Genomic DNA, 13,539 nt, shown 5'->3' with positions numbered 1-13,539 from the left:
GGCTGCACGAGACCGTGCGCTCTCCTGTCTGTCACAGGGAATGCTCACTATGCCATGGTCTGGCTCTTTGGAGCCCTGTGTTTGCCTTCTTCCTACAGGGTTTTGTTCCTCCCAAAGTGAGTCTTGTGTCTGCCACAGCTCAGTTTCACTGGGATCAGGCCACTGGATGCTGGAAGCTGACCTGCACAGGGCGGACTTACGGCCCCCGAGTGAGGGGGAGCAGACCTGAGGACTTCCTCATCTCCTTGCTCTCCCTGACCCTGCTACCGTGCACTGGGTTGGCACTGGCTCTGTCAGTGGCTGATTCCGTTTCGCTCTCCTTTGCTGACCCTGCAGGTCCCCCCAGTGAGGCCATGTGGGCCCTGGGAGATAAGATCGCCTCCACCATCGTAGCCCAGACATTGCAGATCCCAACCCTGCCCTGGAGCGGAAGTGGTAAGGAATCCAGACCTTTGGGGTGGAGGGAATGTGTCTTAAAAAAATCCTTTTGCTGAAAAATTTTAGGCAGGTAAGAATGTAACTTTGTCATGAACTCAGAAAGCGTGAAAGACATGAGAATAAGAAGTGGTTGGTGGCTCTTGTCCGTGATCCAGCGCTCAGAAGGGCGGGGCCACAGTTTCAGGTCAGTTTAGGCTCTAGTGTGAGACCCTGGCTCAAAAACACCACCATCACCACACATACACACACGCTAACACACATACACACGTACACATACACTAACACATATATATATACATACACACACTAACACACATACGTACACACACCAACACACATACATACGTACACATACACTAACACATACATATGTACACACACTAACACACATACATATGCACACACACTAGCACACATACATACGTACACATACACTAACACATACATACGTACACACACTAATACACATACATATGTACACACTAACACATACATACGTACATATACACTAACACATACGTATGTACACACACTAACACACATACATACGTACACATACACTAATACATATGTACACACACTAACACACATACATATGCACACACACTAGCACACATACATACGTACACATACACTAACACATACATACGTACACACACTAATACACATACATATGTACACACACTAACACATACAAACGTACATATACACTAACACATACGTATGTACACACACTAACACACATACATACGTACTAACGCACATATACACACACTAACACACATACATATGTACACACACTAACACAATACATACGTACACACACTAACACATATACATACGTACACACACTAACACACATACATACGTACACACACCAACACACATACATACATACACATACACTAACACACATACACACGTACACACACTAGCACACATACGTACACATACACTAACACATACATACGTACACACACTAATACACATACATATGTACACACACTAACACACATACATACGTACTAACGGACATATACACACACTAACACACATACATATGTACACACTAACACACATACATACGTACACATACACTAACACACATACATACATACTAACACACATGTACACACACTAACGTATACATACACACATACACTAACACACATACATACACATACACTAACACACATACATATACACATACCCTAACATACACACTAACACAATACATATATACATACACTAATGTCCATACACTAACACATATATATGTGCACACACACTAACACACATATACGTACACACATACACACACACATACACACACATGAAGAGAGTCCTGCATGAGCCACTGTTGAGCATGGACTGGCACTACGGATATCTTTCTCAGCTGTTTCCTAGGCTTCTGAAAACCATATCTGGGCTGGTGAGACTCCGCCAGTGAAAGTGCCTGCTCCCCAGTCCTGTCACCTGAGTGAGTTCGATCCCAGAAGCTGCGGGAAACAGGATGTAGTGGTGCACATCTGTAATCCCGTTGAGATGGGAAGTGGAGGCAGAATTGTCTGGAAGGTGTACACAACACCGTGACAGAAACAGGGTGAGGGAGCCTGTCTCAAGAAGGACCAAGAGAGAAATTGACTCCTGAGTTGTTCCCTGACCTTTACAGGCAGTCTGTACACACACGCACGTTACATATAGACACACACACACACAGACATGCACACACACACACACACACATATTCACCACTCAGACACAGACATGCACATACACACATACAGAGATGCACACATATATCACATACAGACAGACACAAGACACATGTCACATACACACAGACACACACACACCACTAGTAAATAAAATTAAAAATAAAAAACAGATGTTAACTACTTTGTAATTTCTCTTGCACTAATGGCCATCTCTCGGTCCTGGGAAATAGACTTCATGCCATCAAGACGCCGTGTGCTGTTACTCTTGTTCTATTTGTGGTCCTGGATGGAACCCAGGGCCTTGCACATGTATAACACACCCTGTCCTGAGCTTCTTCCTGACCCTGTATGTCTGGTTTCTCAGGCTGTCCTAGAATTCCTCATCTTGTTTCAGCCTCCCGAGTAGCGGGGTCACAGGTGCCGGACTTTGTCATGTGGTTGTACTGTGATTTGCTTCATTTGCTGCTGTCTTACATCTTAGGCCGTTTCCTAATGTTTTTGTAACTTAAAAACAGTCAAAGGTAAATGGAGCTTTGGCATTCCTATAGCTAAATATCCATGATTTTAGTCATGTTTGGATAAGACCCCAAAGTAGAACTTGTAGGGCAGATTAAAAAACAAGAGGAGAAAAATGTCAAGGCTTTGCTATTTAATGTAATTTTGTTTCCTTTAAAGACTGAAAATTTTCCAGTTTGGAAAATTTGTTTGTTCTGTCTTTGCATGGTTTTGAAAGCAGAGACTCCCTGAATAGAGGACAGGGAAGCATAGACATTTGTCCCCAGCATAGACAGGGGATGTGTCCTAGGTTCAGGTTCATATAGCTCTGTGTGTTTCTTCTTAACAATCTTAAAAATTTGTATGTGCATGCACACATGCGTGTGTGCCTTTGGAGCCAGAAGAGGCTGTCAGACCCTTTGGAGCTGGAGTTCACGGCTGCTGTGAGCTGCCTGACTGGGGTGCTGGGAACGGAACTGGGGTTTTCTGGAGGCGCAGCAAGCACTGGTGACCACTAAACACTCCCCAGCCCTGTATTGTTGCTTAAGCTTTGACTCCCATCCAGGGTCCTGAGATACACGCGTGGTTGTTGAGCTGTGCTCCTCTTTGTCCCCTTCAGGTCTGACAGTGGAGTGGACAGAGGACAGCAGGCAGCAGGGCAAATGCATCAGTGTCCCAGAAGATGTCTACGAACGAGGCTGTGTGAAGGATGTGGATGAAGGCTTGGAGGTAGCTGCAGAGTGGGCACGGCCAGCGCGGTGACTGCAGCCAGCATGTCACAACCTTCTCTACACCCTGGTGTTGGACTTGTCCCACCTTAAACGGGTCTGTTTGTCCTTTTCCTTCAGGCAGCCGAAAAGGTTGGATTTCCATTGATGATCAAAGCCTCTGAAGGCGGCGGAGGGAAAGGCATTCGCAAGGCTGAGCGAGCAGAGGACTTCCCCATGCTCTTCAGACAGGTGCGCGCTCTTGCCTGTACCTTCCCTGCCTCGGCCTCCAGCAGTGCCTTCTTAAGTCGAGATGAAGTTGCAGGAGCCGGGTCTAGAGAGTTTGTTTCTGTTGTTGTTTAGTTTGTTTGTTTTCTGTGTGTGTGTGTGTGTGTGTGTGTGTGAGTGTGTGTGTGTGAACATGTGAGTGTCAGGGTTGAAGAAGGTTAGAGGACACCCTCAGCTGTCAGTTCTCCACATTTGAGACAGGTTCTCTTACTGTGTTTTTGCTGCTACACAGGCTAGGCTAGTTGGCCCATGGCATTCCTTCCAGGGCATTCCTCTCAGCACCTCCTGTCTCTGTAGGGTGCTGGGATTACAGACACATGACAATTCTCCGTGCCACTGAGCCATCTCCCCAGGGCACGTGCTCACTCCCCACCCCTGTGGTGGGAACCCAAGGGCTCACCCCGTCTAGGAAAGCTCTCTGCCACTGAGCCACACACCCACCTTGTGTTGTGTTTGAAGCAGATGTGCACATCGTCACTCAGAAGCCCACGGCTCCTGCTGGCCTTTGTGGCATTTCTTCTGATGGGCGGAGTCTTGGCTTAGGGTGTCTCTGAAATGGTCACCTGTTTGCATGGGGTATTTTATAGATCTTACAGTTTGGGGTTTCTGGCTTTAAGTGTCTGGATATTCGGTTTCCGTGTGGGCGTGGCTTCTGTGTTTGTAGCTAGCTTTGCTCTGTTGATACCGCCTTTCATCGTGGCGCATTCAAGCCTTATACTCCCAGGCTACAGGCATGTAGCAAATGTGTGTGTGTGTGTGTGTGTGTGTATTGATCATCCTTCTTTGGGGGTGAGGGATGCAGGAGACTCAACCCAGGGTTTGTGCATGCTAGGGAGCACTCTACCAGTGAGCCTTATTTCAAGCTTTGGCTTCCCATCCCCACCCCCACTTTTATGGTAGGGTTTTATGTTGCTTACGATAACCTCAGCTCTCTAACCCTCCATCTCATTTGTTTTTAATTTTCTGAGTATGGGTGTTTTGCCCACATGTATGTCTGTGTACCACATGCATGCCATGCCCACAAAGGCCAGAAGAGGGCGTCAGATGTCCTAGAACTGGAGTTAGTGTATAAGTGCTGGGACTCAAACCCGAGCCTTCTGCAGGCACAACTGGGCCATCTCCTAACCGTGGAGCCTTAACTATGGTGCCATCTCTCCAGCCCAGCCTCAGTTCTTTATGCAGTTCTGCTGTAGGAAGTCTTACAGCTTGTGGTTACCCACCTACTGGGGTGTGGCCTCTTCTGATTTGTGAGTTTACCCCTAAATAAATAACCATCTATTTCTCAATTCTGAGCTAGTGTGGGATTTCTTTTAATCATGTATTCCACACCATTTCTGCTTCTCCTGCTTCCTCCTCACAAACGCTAGGATTACTGGCATGAGCCCACCTCATCTTCTTGTCTGTAAACCTTTCCTAAAACATCTAGATTTTTCTCTAGACTTCATGTGTATTTTAGAGAAGTATACTCATTCTTTGCATCAAAAGAATCGTGAGGTTTTTGTTATGTTTTGAACAACAGTGTTCAGTCTTCATGATTATTTTTGATGACCATGCGTTATTCCACATTTGGCTGTAGCCTTCTTATGAAAGCCTTTCTTTCCGCCATGTGTGTAGCTTGTTTCCTCGCTCACGACCATGTCTGATGCTCTTTCGCTGTAGCACTGTACCAGCGCCGCTAGACCACGCCCTTGTCTGCTTTTGGCATCACAGAGCAGGACTGTGGAGAAAAGAGGTTGGTTTTAGCTCGTAGCCTTGGTCCCAGATGGAGGACTTGTGTCTGACAATGGTCCTCTTCCTTTTTACAGATGTAGAAGCTAACTCGATTTGGGAAATAACCAGGCTAGTTAAAAGATAAACAATTCTATTTTTATTTATTATAAGGGGAAAACTCACAAAACCGGAACAAGAAGTCCAAGCTCAGCTGTGCCTGCCGCAAGGGAACCACAGAGAGAGTACCTGGGCCATGCGCCCATTTTTCTATGGATTCCAGAAAGCCACACCCTAACTTGGTCCCACCTCTTAAAGATAATTGATTAACAAGGCTTCCCCATCATATAGACAAGGTCTCACTATGCAGACCAGGCTGGCCTCAAACAGAGATTCGCCTGCCTCTGCCTCCCTAGTGCTGGGGCTAAAGGCGTGTACCACCATACCTAGCAACAACACCCTTCTTGTTGGCAGAGTACCAGGGTGGCTCAGGCACCACATGAGCATGCGTGGCATATGTGGTGTGTGTGTGTGTGTCTTCTGGACTCTCCTACAAAGCCACCAGGACTCAACTGTAGGCTCTAGTTTAGTGACCTTACACACGTCTAGTCACCCCCCAAAGGCCTGACCTCTAGACACCACAAATGTATCAGATTTCCTTTCTACCTTTTCATTCCCCCACGTGGGAGGAAAACCACATTCTGACATAGCAAGCATCACAGAGGATCACTCACGGTAGAGCATTTGCCTAGCAAGCGCGAGTCTCCTGGCTCCACCCCCAGCCCTACTCACTCATACACCCACCCACACATTCCCACACTCATCCACCTCCACCCATCACACACACTCACCCACCCACAGTCACCCACAGTCATATGCACACTCACACACACACACACACACTCACTCACCCATAGTCACCTACAGTCATACACACACACACTCGCCTACCCACCCACAGTCACTCACAGTCATATATACACATTCACCATACACACTACCCACACATTCTCACACTCATACACACCCACTCACACACCCACACACCCACACATTCCCACACTCATACACACACTCACCACTCACAGTCACCCACAGTCACCCACACTCATACAAACACACTCACATACATACACTCACCCACCCATAGTCACCCACACTCATACACACTCACACACATACACTCACCCACCCACAGTCACCCACAGTCACCCACACTCACACACACTCACACACACTCACACACACTCACACACACACTCACTCACCCACAGTCACCCCACACACTCACACACTCACCCATAGTCACCCACACTCATACACACACACTCACCTACTCACGTCACCCACACTCACACACACACACTCACCCACCCACAGTCACCCCACACACACACTCACCCATAGTCACCCACACTCATACACACACTCACCCACCCACGTCACACACACACTCACACACACACACTCACCCACCCACAGTCACCCACACTCACACACACTCACCCACCCACAGTCACCCACACACACACACCCATAGTCACCCACACTCATACACACCCACCCAGTCACACACACACACACTCACATATACACACTCACCCACCCACAGTCACCCACACACACACACAGAGTTACACACACACACACTCACCCACCCACAGTCACCCACACTCATACACACACACATACATACACTCACCCACCCACAGTTACACACACACACACACACACACACACACACCATGGATGGCATTTGATATAAACATTACCTTGCATTCCTTCCTCTGAACTGTTTCTTAAGCAGAGCCAGTGTGGTGGTGCAGACCTTCAGTGAGGAGGCAGAGGCAGACGCAGGTCTAGTCTGGTCTTCGCAGTGAGTCCAAGGCTAGACAAAGGTACAGTGGGACCGTCTCATACAGCCACCAAAGACCGCTGGAGAGGGACTCCGTTAAGCCGGTATATTTCACATGCCCTGACAAATACACTTGGAGAACTTGCTAGAAGGGTTCCCTGTGGTCATGCTCTCGCGGCCATGTTGTGTCTGCTGGGTGAGCAGCCTCAGGAAGAGCTTCTAGGAACTTGGAGCAGCAGCGGGGGTGGCTCCCATCTGCTCTGCACCCAGGTTCCGCACAGCCCAGAGGTGGTGTGGGGTGTTTGTCTAAAGAAGTGTTCTGTGTGTCATTGCATGGGCAGAAGAGAAGCAGCTTGCAGCCCCGCTCCCACCCCTCAAGGGTCGCATAGGTTCAAACTGTGCATGTGGGGTTTAGTCCCGTGCATATTTGCTGGATGATTCTGGCTGTCAAGTTAGCTAAAGGACCCAGCACCTCCATGCTCATGTGTGTTTGGGAAGAATGACCGAGACTTCTTTGAGTGAATTTCAAGTGTACAACACGTTAATTATCTACACCATGCTGTCTGCTACCCTCCCCGCAAGAAAACTGAACTCAGTGAATGAATTTTTGTTATTTTTGTTGTGTGTTTTGCTGTATAACCTAGCCTTGCCTTGAAATTTCTGTGTAGCTGAGGCTAGCTAGTCTTGAATTTCACATGTAGCCCAGGCTAGCCCTAAACTTTTGATAGTCTTAATGTTTCATCCTCTTGAGTGTTGAGATTACAGGCACAAACCACCATGTCCCACTTAGTGTGTTGTCCTTAGGATGTAGGATTGTTGGGGAAATGTTACCCTTTTAACAGCGTTTGACTTAAAAACAATGAGAAAGTGTGTCTGTTGGAGAAAAAATGAAAGTCAGGAATGAGTAGAGGCTGGGAAGAACCCTTAACCCCTACCATTGCTATTAATAGTCCCTTCTGAGAACTTCCAGAAACATCCAGAGCTGGACTATTGGGGGATCAGCCATCGCCTGCGCTTCCCCACAGGTGCAGAGTGAGACCCCGGGCTCGCCTATCTTTCTCATGAAGCTGGCCCAGAATGCACGGCACCTGGAGGTGCAGGTCTTAGCAGATCAGTACGGAAATGCTGTGTCACTGTTTGGACGTGACTGCTCCATCCAGAGGAGGCACCAGAAGATTATCGAGGAGGCGCCAGCAACCATAGCCGCTCCAGCGGTGTTTGAGTTCATGGAACAGGTGCCTCTGGCAGAGCTGGGCTTGGGGCCGCTCAGCAGAAACTGGCTGTAGTCGTGGTAGCTGGAAAGTGTGGATGTGGCAGAGAGCCCAGCCTAGGGTGGGGGTGATTTCAGTATCGCACAGGTGTGTTGCTCACTGGTCATGGGAGGGGGGGGGCTCCCGTGTGGCAGCTCCTCAGGGTGCACCGGGGAGGGTATGGTGCTGCCATTGGAAGCCCTTGACTTCTGTCTGTCTCTGCAGTGTGCTGTCCTCCTGGCCAAGACTGTGGGCTACGTTAGTGCCGGGACGGTGGAATACCTGTACAGCCAGGACGGCAGCTTCCACTTCTTGGAGCTAAACCCGCGCTTGCAGGTGGAGCATCCGTGCACTGAAATGATTGCAGATGTCAACCTGCCCGCTGCGCAGTTGCAGGTATGGACCTGAGGATGGGGCCCCAAGCCCTGGGCTCCCCCAGCTCTGCTTTTTCTACCTGCCTAGAGTCACACTGTTTCATAGGAAGAATGATCCATGAGTCATGCTTTGGGCTTTGAAGGGGTTTCTTAAGTATACCGCAGATGGGAGGAGGATAAACAGCGACAGCAGGACCACAGGAGAGTGTTAGATCCAACATCTGGGCTGTCACGAGGGCACCCTGGGGAAGCCTAGGGCCCAAACAGTCTGTAAGAAAGTTTGGCTAAGAGTGTCCTGGGAAGAACATCTCTCCCAGTTGAAATAGCTGTTCCCACCCCAGGGAACAGTGTGAACACTAGCCTGCTACAGTGTGAACAGTAGCCCAGACCTTCCTGTAGTGCAATGTGAACAGTAGCCAGGCCTTCCTGGAGTCCAGTGTGAACAGTAGCCAGGCCTTCCTGTAGTGCAGTGTGAACAGTAGCCAGGCCTTCCTGGAGTGCAGTGTGAACAGTAGCCCAGACCTTCCTGTAGTGCAATGTGAACAGTAGCCAGGCCTTCCTGGAGTACAGTGTGAACAGTGTCCAGGCCTTCCTGTAGTGCAGTGTGAACAGTAGTCAGGCCTTCTTGTAGTGCAGTGTGAACAGTGCCCAGGCCTTCCTGTAGTGCAGTGTGAACAGTAGCCAGGCCTTCCTGGAGTGCAGTGTGAACAGTAGCCCAGACCTTCCTGTAGTGCAATGTGAACAGTAGCCAGGCCTTCCTGGAGTGCAGTGTGAACAGTGTCCAGGCCTTCCTGTAGTGCAGTGTGAACAGTAGTCAGGCCTTCTTGTAGTGCAGTGTGAACAGTGCCCAGGCCTTCCTGTAGTCCAGTGTGAACAGTAGTCAGGCCTTCCTGTAGTCCAGTGTGAACAGTAGCCCAGGCCTTCCTGTAGTGCAGTGTGAACAGTAGCCAGGCCTTCCTGGAGTGCAGTGTGAACAAAGCCCAGGCCTTCCTGTAGTGCAGTGTGAACAGTAGTCAGGCCTTCCTATAGTGCAGTATGAACAGTAGCCCAGGCTTTCCTGTAGTGCAGTGTGAACAGTAGCCAGGCCTTCCTGGAGTGCAGTGTGAACAAAGCCCAGGCCTTCCTGTAGTGCAGTGTGAACAGTAGCCCAGGCTTTCCTGTAGTGTAGTGTGAACAGTAGCCCAGGCTTTCCTGTAGTGCAGTATGAACAGTAGCCCAGGCTTTCCTGTAGTGCAGTGTGAACAGTAGCCCAGGCTTTCCTGTAGTGTAGTGTGAACAGTAGCCCAGGCTTTCCTGTAGTGTAGTATGAACAGTAGCCCAGGCTTTCCTGTAGTGCAGTGTGAACAATAGCCAGGCCTTCCTAGTGTTGGGAATTAAGGCATGTGATCCCAAGTACTTGAATCAAAGGTGTGCACCACCACTACCTGGCCTCTATGGTTAACTAGGTCCTAGCTCCACACTCTGATTTCCAGGCAAGCTTTATTTGTTAGAACACGAGCAAACATTCTCACAGGTGTATATCAAATTGTTGACGGAGCCTCTTCCTTCATCCCATTCCCTTTGCCCTCCTTGTTTTAGGGCCAGGGTCCTAGCAGACTGACCTATGGGATGGGTTTTTCCATTTAGATCGCCATGGGTGTGCCCTTGCACCGGCTGAAGGACATACGGCTTCTGTATGGAGAATCTCCCTGGGGAGTGACCCCCATTTCTTTTGAGAGCCCTCTGAGCCCTCCCATTCCCCGAGGTCACGTCATTGCAGCCAGGATCACCAGTGAAAACCCGGATGAGGCAAGTGTGGGGCCCTAGTGTTTCCATCACTGCAGACTCCCAGGGAAGGGTGGGCCCCTGTGTTTTCATCAGCTGCGTGTTGTAAGAAGGGCCACTTGCTGGTTCCCAAATACCTGGCTATCTTAGACCCGAAATAATCACATAGAAACTATATTGATTAAATCACTGCTTGGTCCATTAGCTCTAGCTTCTTATTACTTTATTGGCTAACTCTTACATATTAATTTAACCCATTTCTATTAATCTGTGTATCGCCACATGGCTAAAGTTCCCAGTGTCTATCTCCGTGGCTTCATGACTTCTCTCTGACTCCACCTCCTTTCTCCCAGAATTCAGTTCCATCTTCCCTGCCTACCTAAGTTCTGCCTTGCTGTAGGTCCAAAACAGTTTCTTTATTCATTAATGGTAATCGCAGCACAGAGAGGGAAATCCCATAATCACCTCCCCATTTTTGTTTAAATAAAAAAGGAAGGTATTAACTTTAATATAGTAAAATTACATGTAACAAAACAGGTATCAAGTAATAATTACAGTTACAACATTTATATCTACTTTATCTTTTATTATAACTAAGGAAGATTATAACTATAAATTCTTCAACTCCATTAAAGACTCCAGAAGGATATAATATTACCCAAGTAAACAGGAAGTACATTGTAAGCAACTTCAAAACTCTAGAATTGACAGGGACATTTAGTTGCCTGGACAGTCACCCAAAGTTCTTCTGTACCATTGGGGCATCCATCTTTAGCCCACAGGCCCATAGTATCCATCAGACTTTTCCATGATGCAGGAAATTTCAAAGACAGTTCCACCTATACAGGCAGTTTGTCCATCACATTTTTCTGTGTCCTGCAGAATGTCTAACAGACTCTTTCATGAAGCAGGAACCCCGAAGGATCATCTCACCTTTAGGCAAATTCAGCAGTCATATCTCTGTGGGTCCTGTATGTCCAGTTAAGCAGTCCAGGCAAGAGCAGTTTCTTGCCCAAGTGGTAATAAACTCCATAAGGGGCCTCTTCAATGCCCATTTTCCTCTTGAAGTAATTATTGCTGCCAGGAGCAGACATGTCTCACTGTCATGAAAAGTCCTCAGTTCTTAAAACATTTTAAATGCCATATTCTGTAGTCTTTGAAAGGTTTGAAGAATACCTACCTATCTGAAATACATCTCTGTACGTCTGGAGACTCTAACGAACATGACTATAAGCTTGACTATTATAGATGACTCTCTATTTACCTATATTTCTTAATTATATATTACATTTTTAAATGAACTGCACAAATGCAATACCTTAATTAAGAGCAGAAATTTACATATTAACAAAATTGACCTAAAACTTGTATCAATAAACCAAGATCTATACCAATGCAAATCTCTATAGCATATCCCCCTTTAAATGTAAACGAACATTCATAGACAACATTTGGGAATATGTGTATAGTTTTGTCCATACTGCTTCCTGCTGATGGGGGCAGTGTTAATCAGGTCTTTTATGGTGTATCCTGTGTGCTAGATTCATCCCAGTCAGCAGTTGGGCAAAGTAATTTTTTGAGGGTGTTCATGGCGACCTTTCAGGGGATCTTATTCCATCAAACCACACCAGTCTGGAAGCAATCCACAGGTTCTCATCCTCTGTGGAAACAAGAGAAGAACCTCTTTTCCAAAGCAACATATCCGTAGACTCAAATTTGGGAGTCATTGTTGGGTCCGTAGAGGACAGGCCTTTGCACCCCCACTTGATCTGTTTTGCACTCTTCTTGGGACTTGCTTGACCTGTTCCTTGTAGGGTGGCGGTACTGCTTTCTAATGGCCCCTTCTTAGGCCAGAATTCTAAGGACAGGATGGAGACGTCAGCTCCAGAGTCTAAAATCCCATCAATAATCAATTCCAATCATGGCCTTTCTTTCATATGAGCTACCCAAAAGGCTGCAGGGCCAGATGACCGAAAACCCTTAACACCCTGACTGGACCTGGCTGCGGGGTTGGAGGTGTTAACTAGGTGTACCTAGACCAATTGGGCAATACGATCCCTCTGAGGAATTACTGTAACTCCTTGAGTAACCGATGTCATAATTTCTATTTCTCCTTCCTTCCAGCATTCAGCCTAGCTTTCCCTGCCTACCTAAGTTCTGCCTTGCTATAGGTCCAAAGCAGTTTCTTTATTCACTAATGGTAATCACAGCACACAGAGGGGACTCCCACATGAGCTGCAGACTGCCGGGGAAGGGGGGGCCCTTGGAGGTGACACCAGCACCCAGGCTTCCCAGTTGTACCCCAGAAACTGAGTGTGGAAGCTGTGTGTCCTGGCTGTGTGCTTGCTGGATGCATGGTATGTGCCAGGCTTCAGGAAAACCTCACACAGCTCCTCACCCACATGACCTCAGTGCTGGCAGTCACGGTGCAGCCTGTGGGGTCAGCTAAGCCCACCCACTCCTGACTCACCATGCGCATTTCTTCCTTGGTGAGGCAGCCAGTTTGGAGCCCAGGTTCCTAGTTCTGGCTTTGTACTTTTTGCTTTGGTCCAGTCTCTTAGGAGCCCTGGGCAGTCCCCTGTGACTTGTTCTTATTTGGGTCTTGAAAGCAAAACTGACTGGAATCATTCTACTTGTCTGCTGCTGGAATCATTCTACTTGTCTGCTGCTCACTTGTTCTAGGACTCCCTAGTCTGCTTTTTTCCTTTTTTTTTTTTTGGTTTTTCGAGACAGGGTTTCTCTGTAGCTTTGGAGCCTGTTCTGGAACTAGCTCTTGTAGACCAGGCTGCCCTCAAACTCACAGAGATCCGCCTGCCTCTGCCTCCCGAGTGCTGGGATTAAAGGTGTGTGCCACCACTGCCTGACCCTTACTTTATCTTTTAATCAAAGATTTTGTGTTTTTGTTTGAGACAGGGTTTTTCTCTAACAGTCATGGCTGTCCTG

The 13,539-nt window shown here is 47.8% G+C and overlaps 1 protein-coding gene across 1 annotated transcript in view; it reads left to right on the top strand.

Moving 5' to 3' along the window:
• Acacb (acetyl-CoA carboxylase beta) overlaps positions 1-13,539 on the top strand; it is a 125,007-nt gene that overhangs the window by 56,698 nt on the left and 54,770 nt on the right. The window contains exons 7-12 of the mRNA XM_057764110.1: positions 337-435; positions 3,271-3,380; positions 3,500-3,610; positions 8,234-8,443; positions 8,684-8,854; positions 10,459-10,620. Of these exons, the coding sequence (XP_057620093.1) occupies positions 337-435; positions 3,271-3,380; positions 3,500-3,610; positions 8,234-8,443; positions 8,684-8,854; positions 10,459-10,620 (863 nt within the window). The remainder of the gene's footprint in view (positions 1-336; positions 436-3,270; positions 3,381-3,499; positions 3,611-8,233; positions 8,444-8,683; positions 8,855-10,458; positions 10,621-13,539) is intronic.

The sequence above is a fragment of the Chionomys nivalis genome, chromosome 3 (genome assembly GCF_950005125.1).
Source record: "Chionomys nivalis chromosome 3, mChiNiv1.1, whole genome shotgun sequence".
NCBI lineage: Eukaryota > Metazoa > Chordata > Mammalia > Rodentia > Cricetidae > Chionomys > Chionomys nivalis.
Note: the sequence above shows the minus strand (reverse complement) of the source record. Positions and strands in the feature narration are given on the sequence as shown.